Below are 23,371 nucleotides of genomic sequence, written 5' to 3' on the forward strand. Positions count from 1 at the left end.
CAGGGACATTTGTGACCTAAAGAGATTGCTAAGAGCATCACCTAAGAGGCTTTTTGCATAGGAACATTAGTGAGTAGAGAATTCAGCTACTTTCAGGTCTCAGAGGAAACACCCCCTGATACAGCAAAATCACTTCTGCACACTGGGATTCGTATACAAAAGCTTCAAGTTATACAAATAAATTCTTCCAAAGCAGTCATTTTATGTCAGTCATACACCCACGTAATGTCATCATATACTTCTATTCCTCATGTAATTAGATATTTTCCCAACTGGAAAGAAAAAAAATCAAAATAAAAAACAAAAAACAAATTACAAAATAATAGGATCATTTCACAGTGATGCCATTTAAACTTTTACACCATGAAAACTGTAAAGATTATTAGAGGCAAAGCACATTTCATCTGAAAGCTTTTATTTAGAACTTGGCTTATGATTTGTTCTTATCTGAATCTCAATTATCTTCCATGGACTTTATATTCTTCTCAGAAAACAAGTGTCTTTGCTATATGTATTAAACTTACTCTTATCTTAAAACTGCGTCCTGTAAGAAAGAGTGGTGTTCAGTGAGTTTATTTGCTATAAAAACATAGGTGAGAATTACTCTTCAGGCTCCAAATCAACTACAAATAAGCAAAGATGCCTGTAAGCATCAAGCAAGTACTCACAAGAATTTTTAATTTGATTTTTTAAAAAATCTGCTTCTAATTAATACTAGTTAGTATCTCTTAGCCCTCAATAAATAGAAAGCGTAAGGCATGTGGAATCCAAATTCTTTAATGGAGCTGAAGCTAAAAAGCACCATCTGCCATGTACCCCGCGGTTTTCAACCGGGACTTTTTCCTTCGTCCGCCGCAAAAATTTCCCTTCGTCCAGATCAACGCAGGCGATCTGGCCACGGCTGCCGGCAATTCACGCACGGGGAGAGCGAGCGGGGATGTGCAGGTGGGAGCTGCGGACGCCGTGAGCGGTGGGGCCGCCGGAGCGAGAGAGCAGCAGCCCCAGGCCCCGCTGCCGGCACGGGAGGAGCGGCGGCGGGAGCAGCTACTTGCAGAGCCCCTCCAGCCGCTCCAGCGTGCCCTTCATGTCACGGATGCGCTTGGCCAGGGCGGGCACGGGCTGCATGGCGCGGTCCAGCTCCTCGCAGCGCGCCACCAGCGCGTACATGGCGCGGATGCTGAGGTCGGCCGCCTCGCCCAGGCTCTCCACGCCGTCGCGGTAGGTCTGGATGCAGCCGACGCTGAGCGCCGTCAGCGCCTGCAGCCCGCAGTGCACGTTCCGCAGCAGCTCGTCCACCTGCGCCGCCACCTGCCCAGCCAGGGCCACCACGTCCTGCAGCGCCCCGGGGTCGATGGCGGGGATGGAGGACCCGCCGGTCCCCGCCGGAGGCTCGCCCCGCGGGGCGCCGCTCAGCCGGATCCGCCGCTCCAGGTTGTTGGCTACGAACTGGGTGAGGCGCCCTTCGCGCAGCACCGTCCCCTCCAGTTCCAGGGCGCTCGCCAGCGTCGCCCGCCGCCCCTCCGACAGCTGCCGCCCCGCCACCGCCGCCCCTCCGCCGCCAGCCAGGCTGAGCGCCTCCAGGCTCCGCTCGTCCCGCCCCCGCCCCTCCGGCGGCGCCGCGGCCGGACCCGGCTCCTCCATGGCGAGCGACGCGTGCCCACCCGCTGTCACCACCCACCGGGGGCGCGCCGACGCCTGTTTACGTCTCCCGCGATTGGCTGAGGGGCCCAGGGAGGCGTGGCCTCGTCTGCTCGTGTGGATCCCGATTGGCCGGCGGAGCACCGCCCGCCTGCCGCGCACTGCGAGCCCGTGACTCGGAGACCGGGAGGGCGTGTCGTCCCGGATTGGGCGGCCCCTAAGGGAGGCGTGGCCCCGAGTGTTTGTGTCGCTTTCGATTGGCTGGAGCCAGGGCAGAAAGGCCGCTGCTCCCCCGCGATTGGCGGGGCGGGGCAGAGAGGGGCGATGCTTGCGCCGTCCGCGCACGGCGGTTGGCGCGGGGGCGGAAGTGGGCGGGACGCACCCGGGTAACAACACCGGGGAGCTGCTGGTGGCTCGCCTCACTCCCCCGCCATGTTCTCCTAGCGGCGGCTCCGGTTGCGCCACCACTTCCTCACCCCGTCACAAAGCCCGGGCAGACCCTCCCCAGCAATCCGACCCGCTCGTCCCTGCTTGGGCTTGACCCTTCTCCCCGGCACAACTCTGGGTACCCACGTCCTACCATGGTTACCACCACGGTGCCGCCGCCCTTCCTGGCTCGGATCTCGGCGGGCACCGAAGACCCGCGGCGGCTGCCGCCCTCCGCCCTGCTCCAGCGCCTCCGGCGCGGGGACAGCAACTGCGAGAACCAGCCCAGCTGCTGCCTGGCGGGCCCGGGGGGCAGCGCCCGCCCCGCGCTGAAGAGGGTGCGGCGGAGGAAGGGAAAGATCCGACCCGGCCCCGCGGGGCTCCTACCCAGCCGCTACCAGCAGTACCAGCAGCACCGCGCCGGGCTGGGGAGACGGACGCCGCTAGGAACCGACTTGGTGACGGACGCCCCCCCGGAGGAGCCCCCTGCGCCTGCCCCCTCGAGACCCGCGCCCGGCAAACCCCTCAGGAAGGAGGTAAAGATAAGGCTGTGCTACTTTTTCTCACTTCAGCCCGCTCCCGGTGCCCGGCGAGCCGGCCGACGGCTTTCCCTTTCCCTCGGGGTGGGGGGGAGGAACAGCGAGCGGGGCGCCCCCTCAGAGCGGTGAGGGGGGGAGCGGGCGGGGGGGCGGCAGAGTTTCCGTTACGCTCGGACGGGGCGGGGCGGGGCTGAGGGAGAACCGCGGCCGGTGATTGGCTGCCCGGCGCCCACCAATGGGCGCGCGGCGCTGCGCCCCAGCAACAAGCCGGATTTAGCGCTGCCGCTGGCCGCGCGCCAGCCCCGCCCCGCGCTCGCCGAAGGCGGGACGTGCGCGGCGCGCAGCGCCCCATGGCGGCCGGCGGGGCTCCGCGCCCTCAGGCCCCCGGCGCCGGCCGAGCGGCGGGATGAGCTGCGGGATAAGCGAGAAATAGCGGGGAGAAGGCTTCTCGGTACCCCTCCCCCTGCCGAGGTGCCCCCCCTCCCGGCTTCAGTAAGTGTCGGGGGCGGTGAGGGAGCGCGGAGGAGAGGAGTCGTAGTTGACTCGATTGTTCTTTGTCTCCGCAGTTCTTAAAAAACAAGATGGGAAAGACAGAGAAGGCGGCCGTTCCCTACGGCCAGCCCGTTCACAGCTTACATCTGTGTGAACAACCAAAGATTAACAGGCAGAAGAGTAAGTGTAACACGCCAGTGACGAAGATCGCCTCGGCGAAAAAGATAGAGAACTTTTGGCAGGATTCTGTGTCGCCAGAAATAGTTCAGAAGCAGGAGAAAAAGCCACTTAAAAACACAGAAAACTTCAGAAATGCCAAGTCCAAGAAACCTATCGCCCTAAACGAAGTGAGCCAAAAAGAAAATTACGCTGGGGCAAAGTTCAGTGACCCACCATCTCCCAGTGTCCTTCCAAAGCCTCCCAGCCACTGGGTGGGTGGCACAGCTGAACTGTCTGACCAAAACAGGGAGTTGATGGCAGTCCATTTGAAAACTCTCCTAAAAGTTCAAGCGTAGTTTCCAAGATCTCTTGAGTAATTGGCAAAGAAAACTCCATCCAGGAAACTTAAACATGCCTTGTTGCAACAAAAATTGCAAAAGACTGTCAAGTCTTATAATCACATAAAAAAAAAATCCTTGTATTATATTTTTTATGGTTGTGTAAATAGTGTACATCTTGTATTATGTGTATATTCTTGTTCATACTTTGAGAGGTACATTTTAGTTTTGTTATGAAAGGATGTATTTTGCACTGCCTGATTGGTAGATGTCTTGTATATAAAACATGGACAATTTTACGTGTGTGCTTGACACATGAAGACTTGACTTGCTTTGCACAAGGTAATGAAAATTTTGGAAGGAGAGTACAGCTTTCTGAATAAGGTTCCAGATCAAATGTGAATGTTCTATTCATGCACTACTGACAATAGTTTTACATTCTGTCTCCCAATCAAGTATTAACATGGAATTTTCATACAAATGTGAAGTTTTGCCCTCTGCTCTGGAAACTATCTGGAATTCCTGTTCATCTGTTCGTTTTTAAAATTAACTGGAGTTTGACTAAAATTCCAACCCACCAATTTGAGCACTGCTGATTTCTTTAAAAAAGTTTAAAAACAAAATCCAAGGAAAAAAAAAAAAAGAGCAGAGCTTTCTGCCAAAAATTCAATTGGTCACTAAAAAAATTAAATAAAACAATTTGGCCTCCCCTTATACATGTCTCTGTTTTTCTTTGAGTGTGTGTCTGTTAATTCAAGTATGTGAATTTAAATCACTTGATAGGCTTTTAGTGCATTGGTAGAAATACTTCATCTTTTAATTATCTCAGGGAAAATTAGGAGGACAATAATGCACCGGGAATTCCTTACGTTTACAAAAAAGCCACCTTTGTGACAGATCGTTCTAGGATTGTTTTGTTTGTTGAAAACTGAGAGTTCAAGCAAGTTGGGCACTTAGACATTGAAATTCATGCAGTAATGCTCCTTAAACGTTTTCATAGTATGTGGCTGTTAAACGAGTCAACACTGAAAGTAAGCAGTGATAGAAAATGAATGGAGCAAGTGGAATTTTGTGTTTTCACCAGATCTGTTTCCTGCTCGTAGCTATGCTGGAAAATACATCCCCCTGACTTAAAATTCTTAAGGAATTGGACTGTAGATTAGTCTGACAAGCATGTTGAGGAGGTAACAGATTTGCAGTTATTTTCCTAATCTAGTGTTTAAATAAGATTAATACTAGGAAGTTTGTGAAATTTACATAAGCTAGAAAAGCGTTTTTAAGTTTTTGGATCCACCAGAAGAGATACACTGTCTGTTCTCTGGTGTCCTAGGAGAGAAGAGGTACGTAGGAAGAAAAGGCTGAGGTGGCTCCCTGGTGTGAGCAGCATCTTCAGAGACAGACTGAGCTGCATTAGGTGTGTTCGTGCTGCAGCTTTGGCCCAGAGCATCGCTGCATTCCACACGGGGCAGTTGGCAGGATGCATTAGTACAGCCCTGACAGAGCCTGGTCAAAAGCTCAAAAATTAAGGGGTTTTTGGCTTGCCTGTAGATATTGGTTATGTAATTGTAAAATTAGGCTGTTTAGCTATCGATGCTCTAAATTAAGGGTTGATACAAAATTTTTGGTTTACTCCGAAGAATTAGAGGTTCACGGTCCTGCAAAAGAGACTGGTATTGGTGTACTCGAGGTCAGTGTGTGGCTTCAACAACCCAGTTTCCTGCCTAATCTAAATACTCTAATTTGGTGTCCCCCATCTTGTGTTCTAAAAATGAACAAAACCCCTCCTGGTTTTCTGTTTGTGGGATTATTTTTTTAAATAAACAGTATTAGGGCAAAGAAAAATGCCACTGGAATCTCGCCGAGGATGACTCAAGGAGACTGTAAGTCTGAGTTTGCTATATTTGGTAAATGCTGTATTGATCTGCCGTTGTGCTTTTCTCTTTTTTTTTTTTTTCCCTTTTTTTCTTTTGCCTGCGTGTCACTCAAGTGACAAAACAAAATGTCTTACCCATAGCTTTAGGCAATGGTTAATTTGGTCTGGTAGCCGTGAATCTTGCTAACTAGCTTGACAGGAGGGCGTTTCCATCAGCCAGTGGGTTGGCATTGTTTGCCTTGACAGAAGGCTGTGTCCTGTATCCCCCTGATTATTATCTCATTGCCAACAGCCTCTTCCCTACCTTTCAGAGCTTACAGAGTGAATGCTAGCTCTGATCCTGGATAAAATTTATCAAAGTCGCATACCTCTTTGTTCCTGCCCTGATGTGCCAACACATCCCTTAGGGTTAAAGAATCCATTAAATGTTAATTGTCAGTTCTCAGCTCCTCCGTCAATTCTTTGAGAGCTGCTGGTTGAGACTTCTGAAGCGTTGGGAATATAAAACTTCCCATAACTTGTTGTACCCTAAAGGATAAGATAACAATCTGGTGTTTCTAAATAGTAGCAAAAAAACCCAAAGCTTATTTAGCACACGTCTGTGTCAATGATCCTGCAGAAGTGTTGGAGCACTTCATATTTCTGTCATCCTGAGATCTTTGGGCTGAGCCCCTTCCTGCACAGTGGACAGGTTTGTGTATTGTGCCTAAGGGCAACGTGCACTTCCACATGACCAGCTGAAAATAGAAACGTAGTCATCCTTGAGGACCATGTTCTGCACCTTACTTGTCACTTTCCTGCTTTTTTTCTTTTATGTTTTTACAATATCATTTTACAGGGATTTTCACTCTCAAGATTTTCTTCACTTTGACAGATTCCTTATGCCAGTTTCCTGAAGAGGAGCCATTGTATTACATGAATGTACCCTTAAGTTTTGAGTTCAGAGCCAGCAAAACATTAGTATCATATTTGGCGGGTTTGTTTGCAGTGTAATATAAAATTATGGAGTGACGCTTAAGGAGTGACCAGCCTTTAAGGAAGAAAATGAACAAAATCAGTGGATGTGTTATCAGCTAGTCATGTGTTTGCTGTACAGGAATTAAATAAATACCTCATTAAATCTTCTGAGGTCGTTAAGGAAACTGAACATTAGCTCTTCAGATAATCCTTTCTGTTTGAAAGTCTAGTGCAATGCTGTGCAGAACTGCAGGGGAATCTACTGAGAATTAGCTACCACCTTACTTTTAAACAGTTAAATGTTAGTGTGTTGATGGTCCTGAAATGGAGCTCTCATGGAGCACAGAGGTATCTGTTGTTGGGTTCTCATGCGTGGCTAAGGCTCGGCCCATTACACAGCTTCATTAATAATGGCTGCCTTGGTGCTCCAAGGCTGAAATGTTTCTGCCTCCTAATGCAACAGGAGCCAGAAATCCTGTGTGCGTTTGAACTGTATAATACCAGGATCTCTGCAGAGATTTTGCTGAATTCTGCTGAATACTTAAGCAATCTGCATATGAGACTGTAAATTTAATTTAATTCCATCTGATTAATATTTTATCCAAGGCATGTAATTTTAAACTGTATTTTAATTATTTTCAGATTTTTTTTAAGCTTTTGCATGATAAAACATTTGGTAACTGTCACACTTGAGGATTTTTTTCTTATTTAGACGGTTTTGAAATCAAGTACAAAGCTGTATAGATAATATAAAGTCTGAAGATTATAGATTATATTTCATTGTAATTTTGAAAATAAATTTACCTTTATTTTCTACATAGAAGTCATAGAATCATAGAATGGCTTGGGTTGGAAGGAGCCTTAAAGATCACCTAGTTCCAGCCCCCTTGTCATGGGCAGGGACACTCCTCTAGACCAGGCTGCTCAGGGCCCCATCCAACCTGGCCTAGAGCACCTCCAGGGATGGGGCATCCCCAGCTTTCTCTGGATAATCTGTTCCAGTGCCTCATGAAATAAACAGGGCCAGGAGACTTCTTCTCCTTTTTAATGCCTTTATTAAAAGTGATCGGCTCAGGATTGGGCAGCTCGGCAGGGCTGCAGTCCCCATCGTGTCTCCCAGGGCGAGTCACAGGAGAAGAATATGCGCAGCTCTGTCCACCGGGGGCAGAGCCGGGAAATTCAGTCCTCGTGAGAACCTTTAAGATGTGGTATCCGTGTCAGATGTTGGTCTTCTTAGCCTCGTCGGCCCAGTCTCACCGCCGGGGACGACTCCCGTGGTCAGGGCGAGAGGGACTCCGCATCTCTGCAAGATCAGCAATCGGCTCCTCACGTCTAGACATCACTCCAGTCTCTCAAGTCTTAGGTGGCTCGTTGTTTTTAGGGTTTTCTCGTTGCATTTGGAGTCGGGGTCCCAAAAAGCATGCTGGTCCTGGAGTCACTTTGCATAACCCCCCCCACCCTCTCAGGTGTCTTCACTATGGTAGGAAAAGAGCACAGCCTCGGGGAAGGGCCATTACCTCAGCCTAGCCAGGGCTTTTACTAATACAAAAGGGGCGATAAGCTACAATGACCCGTGATTACATTAACAAAGCACTCAGAACCCTGGCAGGGACAGAGATCCGGCTGCCTCTTTGTAACTCTTTCTCACAAAAAAAAATATTAACCGAATTTTTGTTCATAACACCTCACAACCTTTGTAGCAAAGAACTTAGTCCTAATATCTAATCGAAACCTATTCTCTTTCAGTTTGAAGCCATTCCCCTTTGTCCTGTCCCTCTATGCTCCTGTAAAAAGTCTTCTCTCCATCTTTCCTGTAGGTTCTCTTCAGGTTCTGGAAGGAAAGCCTTGATGCTTCCATTATGCAGGTTAACAAATTCCTTATTTTCTTCTACAACTTCTTGTGCTCTTTGAATTTTGATTTTACAATGTGTTCCTTAAATATTCTTTTTCATATTATATGCTTGACTGAACTTTTAAGGGGATTTTATTTTCTGTTGAAATTTCTAAGATGGATTTCTGTTAGGAGTAGGCTGGTTCTTACCTGACAGAGGCTATGATGTAAGTAAGAGGTAAAGTTGTAAAATGTAAACGTCTACTGTGAAAAACTGATGTTACTTTGTTGAACAGGAACTACAGTGCTAAATATTTTTGATAATGAGAAATAAATATTTAGTTGCTGTTTCACTAGAAAAGATAGATGAAGGGCATATCCATCAATTAAGGAGAAATACATTATCCAATAAAAGGACCGAAGTGCTGAGGTTGAGCAATAGAATGTTATCAGCAATTTTGAGGGTGTGAACTTTCTGGATTGCTCTGAAAGTGTAGTAGAATGTTATCAGAACTAAGGCAGGAAGGTCAACAATTCAGCCGAATTTGAAGAAGTTTCCTGAGGAATTAATTTGCACAACCAACATGTCCTAGCAGAGTCTTCCCCTGTGTTCAAGTCAGCATTTCTCTCTAACTTTTTTTCCCATGGGGTAATAAAATCTCATTTGTTCAACTCCCAGAAAACAGATTTAGATTTCGCAAAGCCCTGACTCACTTGGAATGGTGCATTGGTACTTCTATTTAACATTAGCCTAATGACATTACTACAAGTGTGTGGCAGATGCACCACTCAGTCTGAGTGGTCCATAAGCCCTTGTCTTCAGTTTGAGAACTAGGCTGGTTACGTGCACTTACAGTGTAGGTTGCCAGTGGTGAGTAAACTGGTGTGATTTCCCTAAATTATACCTGGAAGAGGAAGTGTCTGGGGATCCAGGACTTTTCTCGTATTTATAGTCAGACTTTGCTGACTCTTTTGTTGTAGTTCAGTAAATGGCTGTATCCATTTCAAGAAGTGGTGTAATCATCGTGGCCATTGTGCCATTCTTAAGGTCATAAAGCAAGAGATTTTGAGGAGATTACTGTTTGTATTAAAGATGCCATTTGCTCCTTTAATGAAGCGGTGTGCTTTCATCAAGTAGGCCTTTGAACCCTTTAATTTGCCAATGTCCTTATAAGTGGTGATGGCAATGGCCATCAAAATAAAATTTACTTTGTTTTTCATTTCCTGAAACAAGACCTAGAGCTGCATTTAATAAAGGACTTAAAATAGAGAGTCAGGCTTTCCTCTAGTTTCTCTCATCATCTGATTCTTGTGTCCTTCACTGCCTAGAGACATAGCTGCAAACAAAGAATAAGGTGTGCCCTTACTTGAAATGATATGTAATTTTAGATCTGTAATTTGCTTCTGTGTGTATGTAGCATGAAGCTTTTGTAAGTTTCATTCCTAGCATCAGGATATTCACAAATTGTATGTTATCATGTTATTTAGAATAGCAATAAGTCGTTGTAAGAATTGATGAAGTCATAAATTGATGGATCTTGTCCAAATTTTAGATATTCTTTGTATGCAAGTAATAAAAAAGGGATGATTGTTTTGTACACCTTCTCCTGTGTACTAGGAGTGAAAAAGGAAAAAATGGTGAGACAGGGAGAAAAAAATACTCTGAAAAACAAGGTCAACTAAGAAATGAGAGTGGCAGCATAGATGTCACCATTATTTAATGTTGGAAGGAAAGATACTGCAAGAAAAAATTATCTCCTGAGGTAGTTGATGTTACTGCAAATTTAAGGAATTTTAATGGTTAGATGAAACTCAATTTGCTTCTACTCCTTGACTGGGCCCATCTGAAGAATGACCATGTGAGATGGCAGATTTTGTAAATGACGTTTTATCTGACTGCTCAGTACCTACTGTCCATTACTAGAAATTGCACTTTGGTGCAGCATTCTTAATGGTTAGCACTGCTTCAGGTGTCACAAAATGCTGCACAAGTGCTTACTGCTCTCAGGTTTTCACGGTTTTTTAGAAGCAGCCAGATAAAGTATGTACATTACTGTATGTTAGAAGCCCACTGTATGTTTTGCAGCTGGGAATACAGGCATGCTAGAAGGGAACTAGCTGGCCTGAGGTCCCTCAGTAGGCTGTTCATTCACCCAGAAAGTGAGCCATAGTGTCTGGAGGTCCAGCCAGGTTTTGCCTTTGCCAGTATATATGGTTTGTTTTGTGTGTGATTTGCAAGTCTTCCTTACCTCACTGTATAGTATGTAAAATGCAGTTAATACAAGGTTCTGCTTAGAAATGTTTGTAGTTGATAGGACTGGTGAGAGAAATCAGGATGCACCTAGGTTTTGTGTGGTACACAGTTTTATTACGTGATAGTTTTAGTAATTTGCACAATAAAGATTAATATTACACTTTTTTCCATCCTTTTTTTGGATCCTTTGATACAATATATAATCTATACACACCACTGTCCTCCCCCCATGACCAGCAGTGGGGTGGCTGATGATAAATCAGTTTCTGCTCATTAGCTGCTGCTCTCCACTGCTGCACAAACATGCTGCAGCCAGCAGCTGTCTGAGAGGGCCATGGACATGCACAGTATCCTCAGAGTTCCTTGAGTTTACATTTGCTTTATCTTTAGCCTTTTATTAGATCCTGGAAGAAAGAGAGAAGCCCAGTTGTTCCCAAGAGAAAACATCTTCCTCAAGGAGAACAGAACGTGTCATTTGTGACTGATCCAGTTTTTGTTACTACCAGCCAGTCCTTCTTAACACCTCAAGCCTTCCCATCACTTTCCCCAACTGTTTTCTTTACTTTTCACTACAGCTCTGTCTTTTTTCTTGCATTTCCTCCTAAATGCATTTACTTGTTCTCAGTTTCCCTCACTTCTGGGCAAATGTTCACACATATAGGTTTTTTCACCTGAAAAATCAAACTGAGTGTGCCACATTTATTCTGTTCTGGGTACAATTCCTCCAAGACAGTATGTACCTCTTCCTGGAGGACAGTTAGATTTTTACAAGAGGCATTGATTCTCTTGAGATTTCTCCTGTCAACCTGATGTGAATTGACCTGTCAAGCCTTGATAACCATAATATACCTCACTTGATATCCTGGAGGACTAGAAACAACTGATGTACTGGTCCACACAGACACAACAGAATTATCTGTCAAACACAACTCAAAACCCCAAACAATCAGAATTTAAGAAGACTTTCCTCAGAGATCAGAAAGTCTGAGAGGCCTGACATGGACTGGTCACTGGCAGGAGACATACAGGAAGATGCAAATGCAGTCTGCAGCTCTGACACTCATGCACCAAGGCTTTTAATCTAATTTTCTAGGCTGGGTCTGCTGTCTGAGAGCCTGTCACATGTCCAGGTCCAAAACTCCTTAGCCTCCTGCTGTAGGATGGTGGCTGTTGGAGTGTTCAGTGGTAGTTCCATGGTTGGCCAAACATTTTTGACCTGTTTGTGTCATAGGCAATTCAAGGTAAGAGTTTACATTGCTCCTTTGTGTTTTCTCTCATTTTGGTCAAGGGTAGCCTTTCTAATTTATAACCATTGAGACTGAATTCCACAGCAGCCATGTGACTTCTTGCTGCATGTAAGTTAACTTTAATAAAGAGAAACTGGTAACACAGGTGCCATTGCTTTGTCCACAGAGATAACTCTGATCAACTAACTTTGCCTGTGCACTGTTAGTTCAATTCAACTCCTATTTTCAACACTCTTCATTTTCCCTCTTTATTTTTCAGTTATGAATTTTTATTTCTTTTATTTTTCTGACTACAATGCTGTTGGGAATACATGCTGAAGCTCTGGAGAGCTATAGCTGGTACACAAAAATGAACAAGCAACATACACATTGAAATTTCTGTCTTTAGGAAGTGTTGGGGTACACTGACATTTCTGTCTTTAGGAAGTGTTGGGGTAAAAGGAGGGGTTAGGTTAGGACCCCCAGTTAGGTTAGGACCCCCATCTGGATCACATAGGCACCAGCCTCAGTAATGTTCTGAAACATGCCAGCTTCAATGGCTGTATCAGTGTATTTCAGAATGTTTAAAGAAGGCAGCCTTCCAAAAAAACCCAGGTTTTCTGGTTTCCCCTCCACAGCCCCAGAAGCAGAACTCAGTGAGAAGGCAGCCCACACCCCTAAATAGCCTTGAAATGAAACAGAAACTTCTATACAGGCAACACAGCCTAGTTTTGTCCTCTCCCCTGTGGCAACACTGAAGACTTAACCTGTATTGCTTTTACAACTGATTATTTCCAGTCTTCCAAACTGTTGTATGTTTATATGATTTTTAACACATACATGCCCTACTTTTCAAATACTATGGGAAAACAGTGTGAAGATGTGGGAGAAGGGTGAAAGTCTTGCAGCCTTGATCCAAATGCCATCTTAGTCACAATTTTCTTAGGAAAGGCTTTGCTCACTTTTTACACTGCTGAGATGGGGATGTGGGCAGCGCTCTTGGGACTGGGAAGGATGTGCTTTGCCTCTGGGCTTCAGCGAGATACTGAAGAAGGTGAAGGAGTGGGAAGCTGATACCTGATGACCAGAGGAAGGAGCTCTGCTGGCACAGAAACCTTTCTCCATATTGTCTTCCTCAGCTTCATCCAGCCTCCCTGACATTGCTTTTTAAGGACCTCTAGCATACCTCTACCGTTCCTTAACTTCCATTGCAGAAATGTAAGGGAATGCATTTTACACACAAAAGTAACCATGGACACATTCAGCAACTTTTTGGTCCACTTCCAGGGAGTAGTGACACTAGGTGGACACAGTGGTGACAAGGAAAGAAAAGAATTAACACAGAAGGTTAAAATACCACATTACTACTGAGAGAAAAGATGAAATGTGCCATGTGCATATGGGATGCAAAAGAGCACTGGTACGTTTGCTTCACAGATGGAGTCACTGCCGCAGGTGTCTCTAAAGCACACACACATAGCTTCGTGTGTGCTCTGCTTAGGGCCCAAGGGAGTGAGTAGGAGGGAAAACCCCGAGTCAAGGCCTCGTAGGGCATAGGCTGAGTTCCCTCTAGTGGCTTGCTTTGGCATTCCACAGGGGTAACCCCCAAAGGACACATTTGGGGAGCAGTAGCCCATCCCTCTTCATTACAGCCTCGCCCAGAAACCATGCTGGTGTTGGGCAGCTGGAGGGTAAAATCACTGAGTAATTCGTGGTGAGGGCCTAATTGCAAGTTAATTTAAAGTCAGTTACGTAAACAGATTAAATCAATCCTTCCCTGTATTTATTTTTCATCATAGGCAGACTCAACCACTCTTAGAAATTCTCTATCTGCTTTACTCTGCTGCTTCATCGAGTTGATGTCCACTGCTAATATTTGCTGCTACTAATACCTGCGTTAGGCAGGGGTTTGTGAGATCACAGTGAGTCAGAATAATCTATGTGATGTCGTCAGGCAGTTTGGGGAAAGGCTCTGCAGATGGAAAACACCGCCAGCAGCAGATCAATCTGTATTTGTGACTCAGTGTAAAGTATTTATTTGTAGAGAATAGCAGGCAGTAATTTATTAGGCAAAAATATTTTTGAATTATCGTTGCACTGGTGTGTCAGAACAATGAAAGAATAGCAACCAAAAAGGAATAGAAGAAAACCAACAAAATAGTTAATATTTTTGTTTTTCTTCAGCTGGTGTTTTACCAAAAAGGGAGCTGGAGATTAGAACAAGTGGATTAGGCAGGAAACCTTAATTTCTAAAAGAAAAAATCCAGTGCACTTTTGGCACCATGTACAAAGTACACTAGAAATAGTGTCTTTTGTGAAACACAAGCTCATGACATATTAATGACTGCATCCCTGGGGTTTTAAAAAATTAGAAAAATCACATTTCCTTCTGGAAACTGATGAACTTTGGAGGAAATTTCAATAAATAGAACTGTGCATTGTTGCTCTCCATCCTGTCCTTTTATCACAGGATAAACAGTGAAGAATATGTCACAAATCAAGGGCCTGAAAATATGTCTAACCCTGGCTTCAACTTAACTGCCAGCAAACAAAAGGGGAATGTATATTTCTGGGAACTATTTTTACAGGTTTAGAGGAGATTATAAATAACTCTGTTTTTCAGAACTTCACTAGTTTATCTAGGCTGGTACATATTGTCAGTACTAAGCCAGTCAGAACATAGAAGAGATAGGTATCAAGTCATATATTTCCAAAGAAATCTGTAAGCTTTTAGATAGTAGTGTAAAATACAATGCTTTTCCATTTCTCTTTCAAACTTCCCGTTTTAAAAATATTTCTAATTATTTTGATTAATTATAGTATTTATAAATGTAAATAAGTTACAGTACTTTTCAGGCCTGATGGATTTTAACTTTAGCAGTATTTTTCAGCAGTACATTTTGCAGACTAGATGCCCATTTAGTGACAAATTAAAGATTCACTGCTACATGAATGTACAGGCAATTTCATGGCTAATGAGAGCTATTACTCAACTGGCAAAAATATTTAAGAAAAAAGAAGGAGGCCTTTTAAAGTTTCTTTTTTATTAAAAGCATCCTAATTGTTGAAAACAATTTATTTATGATATACCACCTCACTCTGAATTTAGAACCAATCAAATTGTATGCTTGGACTGTGCTCATACTTAATGACTAACACCAGTAAAATGTTTAACATTTCAGTTACAAGCCTAAAAGCCATACATTATCACAACTGAAAATCCTCCTCTACACAGGATAAAACAAAAAATACTACAGCTTATCAAAATGTCCCTAATACTTTTAACTGAATATACTTTTAAAACAGAATTTCTATATGAGATACCAGATGATTACTTGTCTAATTTACCTGTGCATCACCGTTCACTGTAATTAACCTAAGTCTTTTAACAATACCCCATGAAACCAATCCAACTGTTCACCTGACCCAAATGAGCTAATTGCACTTCAGAGTATGGATCCTATTTCATACGCACTCAGCCTGGCCTTTTGTTCAGTTAGCTATTAATTTTTTTGATTAGGTTTTGCAAGACTTGACAGTTTAGCCTCAGCTGTGTTCTGGAGGTGCTCACGACATCACTTCAATGTCACAGGCACTTGAACAGCATCTAGGTGCAGAACATCAGAAACTGAAGTTCTCCTTCTACTCTGCTTCCTCCCATGAACAGTCACTCTGATTTAATGGAGGTCTTGGAGTGTCACTGTACCAGGACAGATTTTCTCTTGACAATGGAAATACCAGTTCCTGAACCTGAGGACCTTTTCTGGGAGCTTGACACCGATGTTTCCACATCCTTTGGCCTTTCCTGTAATGACTCAGACTGTGACTTTGTCCTTGATTACCCTGTTAATATACAGCATCTTGGAAATGATCTGGAGTGGAACTGAGACTGCCATCTCAGTTCTCAAGTCTCAGCTGTAGAAGTGTCAAAGTGTCACCTATTCTCTGGCAGGCAAACCCTACAGACTATTATTACAGCACTTCTTCAGAAAAACTAAAGTATTTTTTATAGCAGAAATTACACCTTAGTCATGCATCCTTAATCTGTCTTGTCAATTCTATAAACAGTGTTCATATATATTGCTTGGTCTTACATCTAGATACCTCACAATACTTTTTCATTTTTAAGAATAGTTTCTTTGCATTCAGATTTCTGACAGCTCTGGATTTGCGCTACCAAATTAGTCATGTGAAGAATAAAAAATATTGCTGTGAATTGGATGATATCATCAGCAGAATAAATAGAAGAAAACATTTATAAGACAACATTATCTGTACGATCTCCTCAAAAAAAAAATGGTGCTGGCAGGTTTTTGTGAATCTAGACCTTTGTTCAAAGTACTTTCATAAGAACTTTTCTATATTCTATATTTCTATATTCTATATTCTACATGTAAACTGAGTATTCCTGTCTAAGCACAGAATCTGGAGGAGATAAAAGCAAATGAGATATGTAACAGATGAAAATGTAGGGACATCCTGACCAGGAAGCTAAATAAAGCTTCATTAATGATTTAGTCCTTCATAATAATGGGATAAAGTTCACTTCATGCTGGAACATTTACCACATGTCTGGACAGTTCTCATTCTTTAGCTTTTTAACTAAGTGTGGGTCTCCTGTCAGACAGCAGCACTTCTGCATTACCAAGAAGAGGACATTCAAAGTACTGGGAGAGAAAAAGTAAGTACAAACATGCACAACAAATGAAATCAGTCACAGAAAATGTCACCATGGGCCTAAGACCTGACTCTACAGACAGTTACAGTCATGGTCATTTTTTTCTGTTAGTGAGTGGACTTAGTGATGTGACAATTCTAAACAAAACTGAGCAGGTACTGAACAAAGGTCCATGTTTGCACACTAGCCATGAAGTTACTAATAATTCCCCCACAAACTCTATACACCTTCATAATTTTCATTCCTCTTACGTGTATCCCACTAAGGGCACGAAGGAAGCAAATGTGATGGATGGTGGTCACCCCATGGACTAGGGTGAGACCTGCCTTGTGAGAAGGGTGTGTTGTTCCTACACAATCACCTCAATGATGTGTAGGAACCTCATCCAAAGGGTGTTTGTGCATCCTTTTGAGGCAGGAAGAAACATGTTGTGTGCTGCAGGCCATCGATTTGATGGTCTCTAATCCTCCCCAGCCAAAGAGGTCACATCAGATCTGCTGCCATGGGAGGGCAGCAAGGATTTGTGCCTGCTTGATGGGAAGGTCTGTGCATGGCATGAGGTGGTTGCAGTGCCAGTGTGCCTCCCTGGGACCTCCATGGCATGTATTAAGTGAAGGAGCAGAAAGACATGTCACAGCTCTTGTAGGAAGTGAGATGTATATTTTGAGGATATCAATGAGTTATAACAATTTCTTCTTCTCTTTCAAGGCAGGTGTGTGGCTCCAAGGTGAGGTATCTGAGATGTTTCTCATGTAAACTGAATACCCACACCACGGGGAGAGCTGCAGGTGTATCTGCACATTTGGAGGTTTGGAAAATTCATCTGGCACTCCAGAAAAATTGCTTTGCTAAGATTCACCATATTAAAAGTATTAAACTCCAATGTAACCAGTAGCTCCCAAAACCTGAGCATAAGGTAATGCAGGCCGGAAGGAACCTCAGGAGTCTTCTGGTCCTGCCTCCTGCTCACAGCAGGGGCGGCTGCCAGGTCAGGCCAGGTTACCCAGGGCCAATTCTGACCATCTGAAATGGAGCCTGGCAGAGGGGTGGATGGCTGAATGCCCTCAGCCTTTCCCTGTCATACAGGATTCTCCCTGTCAGAGAGTATAAATATATCTCCATAATGCTAACAAGTTGGAAAAGCTTTAAAATCAATCTGTCCCTGTTACCTGTATATTGAGTTAAAAGGGCTGAAAGATTTAAAATGTTTAAGAATGAACAGGATTAAAAGAATAAGCAGATTAAAAAAATCATAATGGGTTTTGTGTAAAATGTTTTCCTTCTTCAACTGTCATCTAAAATCAAATGGTTATTTGGTCTAGTGTCCCTTGGGAGGATTTGTCCCAGATTGGTGGGAAAGCATATCCTTATGTTACAAGCAGGATGCCAAGAACACACATTGTATTCATAACTGAACTGAATGTTTACATGCATTTAATTTGTAAAAATTTGAACAGATTAAAAAAACTCAAGTTATCCATACTGCATAATTAATTGGTTATATTGTTCTACAAACAGGGTGCACAGTGGGCTTAAGATAGCTCATTCTCTTTGCCAGGTAGCAAATAGCAGTTTTGCATTAACTGTCCATAAAATCAAGTGAATACATGCTGGAACTGTGAGGTTCACATCCATGTTACTCCACAAGCAGAGCTCAGTGAAGCATCTGACCTGTCTGCACACTGTTTCTCACAACAGACAATGTTCTCCAGTTTGTTTGGTTTTTTTTCTTTATACTTTTAGAAGGATTTATATGCTCCTTTTTAAAGGAACATTCTGGAAAAGGCTGGATACAATAATGAAGATAGGTGAAATTTATAAAATAGCTGATGAGGAGAGTGAGGACACCTTGATGCTATAGAAATAACAAGATTCATGTTCCCATTGAAATTAGCAGTAGTAATAATAGATGGTGTATACCTTAAAGTAAATATAAGAGGAGACTTGAAAAATCTGACAATTGTTTTTATATGTGTGGTGCTTATTGAAAATACTGGGCTGTATTCTTTTCTTTGGAGAATGAAGTCTTTTTTTGTAAGCATCCTTTAAAAGTAAAAGGTGATACTATAGAATCAGTACCCAGTTTGACTCCAGAAGAAACATTGCTAGGGCTGGAAATTTAATTTTGCTATTTTGAGTCACTCAAACCTTGGACTTTCTGCCAATCTGCAAAGTAATCAGGCTAGAAAATCTTATGATAGAGGCACCTGCTGCTAGGAAACCCAGATTAATATTACCAGCACATATTGAGTAGGCTACTGAACAGCCAACACATACTAATGATGCCTGGGCTGCAAAGTCAGCTGGCAGCCTCCACACACCCCATTGTTGGTCCCCTGAGCGCTGCAGCTCTGCAGCTTCCCAGTACCAGCACAGACACTTCTTGACAGAGCAACTTCACCCCTTCTTCTTTAATTTATTTATTCCAAAGTAGGTCATGCCGTGCCATCTGTTGACACTTAAAACCCACGGAGGTTCCCAGGTTCCCTGTGGTCTCCTGCAGTTTAACATGTATTTTTAATACCCTGTTGCTCTACCTAGCTGCTGGATGTACTGAGACTGCTAATCACAACAGCTTGTTCAATCACATAATGCAAAGGAGTGCAGGTCTTGAAGTAATATACTAGAGGTGAGTATGGCTGAGAGGGAAGGGAACACAACAAGAAGGGCCTGGTTTTTTTTGCTGATGGTGAATCCTGGACAACAGAGCTTTCAACAAAGAGGTGCTCATGTCCACCTGCTTTCTGCTTCTCCAGCAGCCTTGTTGAAAGCTTAGGAAAGCAGTCAGTCCTCAGATAGGCACATAGTAGGTGTTTTCAGGCTGTAGTTAAATTTGCTTCTCTTATTCTCTAACTGTGGGTATGTGAATTGAAGAGTATTTCACATCCACAGTTGTCTTTAAGTTCCTTGCACAGCATTCTCAGGACTCTGTCACGTGCCTGTTCATTGTGATGATTTTTAAAAAGTCCAAAACACTAGTGCTCCTGATTTCAAGTAATGACATTCAATTTATCCACAGGAAGATTTCTGGAAAGACACATGTCCACATGGGTGCCACGCTGGCATGGCACACAACTCCCAACAAATATCCTTGGCATGTGGTACAGTAAGCAGCATTGGTAAGGAGCAAGGAGCTCACATACATGTCATATAGAACATACATAAAACATTCTACAGACATTGGTACATGAACATTGTGCCTGAGCATGTAGGAGATGGGTTTTTAATTACAGGAACTGGCCCTGACCACCTTGCTACTAACTGGATTTTAGTAAAGCATCCCAACAAACTGCAGCTCAGTTTCTCTAAAATGTGCTTTAAAAATGAACAGCTTAAGTGTAGGCAACAACAAACAGGCTGAGGTAGCTACAGATCAAGCCCTCTTGGGCTAGAAACAACTAGAACACATTACCTAAGTCTGCCAGACGTCACTGGGCAATGAATGACTTCACCTCAAAATCATCTTAACCATTAGTGGAAACCAAAATGGATTGGACTAGCTTGTTCAGTAACACAGCTTGACCTCCACTATTTGCAATTGTCAGTTCTTGTTTACAGGTTTCTGGATGTACTGGATGCCTTTTTTCCCTTGAATTTTAAAAATACAAAAACATATTTGTTTTATTTCACAGTGATGACTGCACAAGTTCAAAATGACCCTGAAACTCTGGTAAAGTTCTGCACATGTGTTACATTGATTTGAAGAAATCCAACTCTCCCGAGTTATCTGTACAAAATTAGCGAAGTTCATAGTATTGTACATTAGAAATATGATTATTTTGAGTAGTCCTGTAGAAAAATATATTTTTCTCCTTTTCCACTTATCTCCTTATTTTTTTCCCAGAAAACTGATATCAATTTCAACAAACCTGAAAAGTCACTATACCCATAAACCTCTTTTTGTCAGCAGTAAATGCAGAAGTATACATGGTGAGTGCAAACATATGCTGTGTTTACTTATATTTGTGATACTACAAATTAAATTTTAAAAAAGACTAAGAAATCATTGTGTGCTATAGTAGTTATAGCTACTGTGTTGTTGCTTTGTATATTCCCACTGTGACTAGATAAAGTATGGGTTTGAAGGTAATTTTTGAAATTAAGATCTTAAGCAAATAATTATTAATGAACACCCTTAAGGCTAGTTTGTATTTGCATAATTTATACTAATCAAGAACAAAAATAATTACTATTTTTAATGTCATTTCCCAGGGTATTATGGAAAATGTCAACACTTAATACAAGTGTTGTTATTATTATGCAATATATCACACTTCTGATTTTTAAAAAATAATAACATAAAAGCTTTGAGGGTAAAGAGATTTTCAATTAGACACAGTAAGCTGCTGGTTTTCTGTCTTAATAGCTCCTCAGCACCACTAAATCCACAACAAAGTATTTAATAGTAATTTTTGATGTCTAACAGATGTAATCCATTTAAGGTTCCTGTGGATTGCAAATATATAATAAATTTGCTGTCTATCTGCAAAATAGTATATTCATATGAAACAAACTAGAGGCTTTTACATAAATTTTGTGAGAAGAAAATGTCCATCTATATTTAAATATAAATTTAAAAAGAGAAAATTGTATATTGAATTGTTTGAGTTGAGCAGTCATCTTCTGTCTGTTTAACTCAGAAATACATACTGGCTGTGAACAAGCAGCTGTAATCCTTCAAAGGCTCACTGTACTAAAAACAAAGAACTTTAAGAGCTGCAAAGTACTTTCTTCCTCCAAGGGAATAAAAGAGCTAGGACCTAACTGTGGTTCTGTTTGAATCAATAGCAAAATTAAATTATTTCTAACAGCATAGGATGTAAATAACTAGTGGCACAACTAAAGGGCCATTTTAACATTAGGAAAGATAAGATTTTTTTCATTACTTTGAAAATTTTAACACAGTCTAGATTTCATTTTTCACTTACATTTGCAAATATGAAAATTGTTACTAACCATTTTTAAACTGGGAGCTAAGAGAAGTAATTAAATGTGTGGAGAATTATGTAACAATTTTTGACTTTGTTTCAGCTCAATCAGGATTTAACAGGGAAAACATTTGGTCTTGTGCGCACAGGGATGGATTAACTCTCTTGGAGAGGTAGTGGGGGCAGTTAACAGTGATGGACAGAGTGGCTGCAGTTTGTGGCCATAGCGCACCTACCTGTTTTCTGTGTGGTTGTTTTCTGTGCTGTGGTGTGTGAGTCAGCCAGCACACGTACAGTGGGAAAGCTGCAGTCCCTGCTCATTGCCAGGCTCCTCTCCTCCCAAAGCTGAGGTACCTCAGGCCTTCAGGAGGAGCTGGCAGCCACAGAGACTTAAGCTTTCCACTTATGATCTTATCATCAGTTTTTCCTTCCATTCTGGGCTGTTAGTGTTTGTTGCCCAGTTAGTAACTCATGCTGCCAGAATGATTTTGGCTTTTATATTTCTTATATATATATATTCATAGCTCTGTAGATTATTGTTGTATATAATTCCTAGCTAGCTCCCGTACTATCCCCCACCCTGACAGGCAGAAAGACAAAACACCTTCCAGAGGCTCCAGGCCCTGAGGGGTCCAAGGCCCTTATCCCATCTGGATTCTTCCTGGGAGCCAAGGTTGAAACGAGCTCTTCAAGACACATTTTCATAAACAAAGTTTAGTTCCTATTTAAAGGGAGGGCTACAGAAGAGGTGGAACCAAAAGGGAGTGATTATTTCATCGCTTGTGCTTCTAACTGGGGATTCTTGTCAATTATGCTAATCTACTAAATTTATAAAACTGTATTCACCCTGTGCAGGGTGGGCAGTTTTCCATAGCCATCCCTTAGAGACTCCAATAAAGACCTTTATATTACCTCCTTTATATTACCTATTTATTACCAGCCTTTATATTACCTCCTATACTAATATTGTCTTGAAAGTATGTTGTTTTACTTATAGGTCTTTAAGGCATCAATGCTATGAAATGAAGCATTGAATTTATCTGCCATTAAAACAGAAAAATCTGCCTCTTACAGGAAGAAAGGAACTAAGCATCTAAGCTACAACAATAATATTAAAAAAAGTAATACTTAAATAAAACAAAAAAAAGTTTATAATTGTCAGTAATGGAGCTGATTTAGCATCAAGTGTTTTGAAGAAACACATACATCATCAGACTGCTTTCATCACATACCTTTTCAAACTGGGATAGCAATATGACTGGGATGATGCTGCTACTACAGAAATTATACAAATATAACAATTGACCTTTAGTATAATGTGAAATAATTACCATATCACAGATTAAAATACATATGAATATGTAACAGTGTAAGAAACAAAAGAGCATAGTTTATTGGAGGAGTGAGGACTCAAAGGTGTTTTCTGCTGAGGTAAGATCTCTGATATTTGACATTTTTCTTGCTGTTACAAAAGTAAAATTTGAGTATGAAAGAGAAAGCAAGCAGTAAGTTTGTGTGTTAAGAGTCTTGGATATCAGTAATTTAATTCCCTGTTTACATTATGCTGTGCATACTTCTAAGAGCCTCATAGTAGCTGATAAGTTTTATATAACTCTTCAGAGAGACAAACCAAAGAAAGAAATTTAAGTTTATCTAGCTCTAATTGGCAATGTTTAAGTCAGGAAATTTTTGAACTTCTCTTGGAGTTAACTGATGTTCCTTGTTAAAACAATCTCACCCCAGCTGGGAAAAAAAAAAGGCAAAAATAGCTACATCTCTACAGCTGATCCCTTGCTGCATTCTTGCAGCTTTCAGAGTGCAAATGAAAATCTGCATCAGATAGAAAAGTACTATTTGTTAAACCAGTCTAAAGCTGGCAAAGCTTACGCTAGCCTCTGTGGCTAATGATGCATGAAAGTGATTGTTTTGAAAATAACTGTGTCAGTTTAAAATATTATTGCCTGTCTCCCAGAGGATACCACCCACATGGTGGAGTCAGCAGACTGAGAACACAGATAACTCCAAGCTGCTT

At 42.4% G+C, this 23,371-nt stretch overlaps 2 protein-coding genes across 2 annotated transcripts; one reads left to right on the forward strand and one right to left on the reverse strand.

Annotated features, from left to right (window-relative positions):
* Positions 1-895: 895 nt before the first annotated feature.
* On the reverse strand, positions 896-2,221 carry BORCS6 (BLOC-1 related complex subunit 6). The gene is given in 6 exon segments (XM_064707005.1): positions 896-1,750; positions 1,752-1,830; positions 1,833-1,859; positions 1,862-2,036; positions 2,038-2,109; positions 2,156-2,221. Coding segments are annotated over 6 exon segments (1,125 nt in total). The 3' UTR covers positions 896-1,044.
* On the forward strand, positions 2,004-4,306 carry PNRC1 (proline rich nuclear receptor coactivator 1). Its single transcript, XM_064707517.1, has 2 exons — positions 2,004-2,600; positions 3,170-4,306. The coding sequence occupies exons 1-2, from the start codon at positions 2,220-2,222 to the stop codon at positions 3,608-3,610; spliced, it is 822 nt and encodes a 273-aa protein (XP_064563587.1). The 5' UTR covers positions 2,004-2,219; the 3' UTR covers positions 3,611-4,306.
* The last annotated feature ends 19,065 nt before the right edge of the window (positions 4,307-23,371 follow it).

The sequence above is a fragment of the Zonotrichia leucophrys genome, chromosome 3, assembly GCF_028769735.1.
Source record: "Zonotrichia leucophrys gambelii isolate GWCS_2022_RI chromosome 3, RI_Zleu_2.0, whole genome shotgun sequence".
Lineage (NCBI taxonomy): Eukaryota > Metazoa > Chordata > Aves > Passeriformes > Passerellidae > Zonotrichia > Zonotrichia leucophrys.

Coding starts and splice junctions, on each gene's coding strand:
- PNRC1 (XM_064707517.1), top strand. CDS start 2,220: ATGGTTACCACCACGGTGCCGCCGCCCTTCCTGGCTCGGATCTCGGCG. Junction 2,601..3,169: donor GCAAACCCCTCAGGAAGGAG/GTAAAGATAAGG, acceptor TTGTCTCCGCAG/TTCTTAAAAAACAAGATGGG.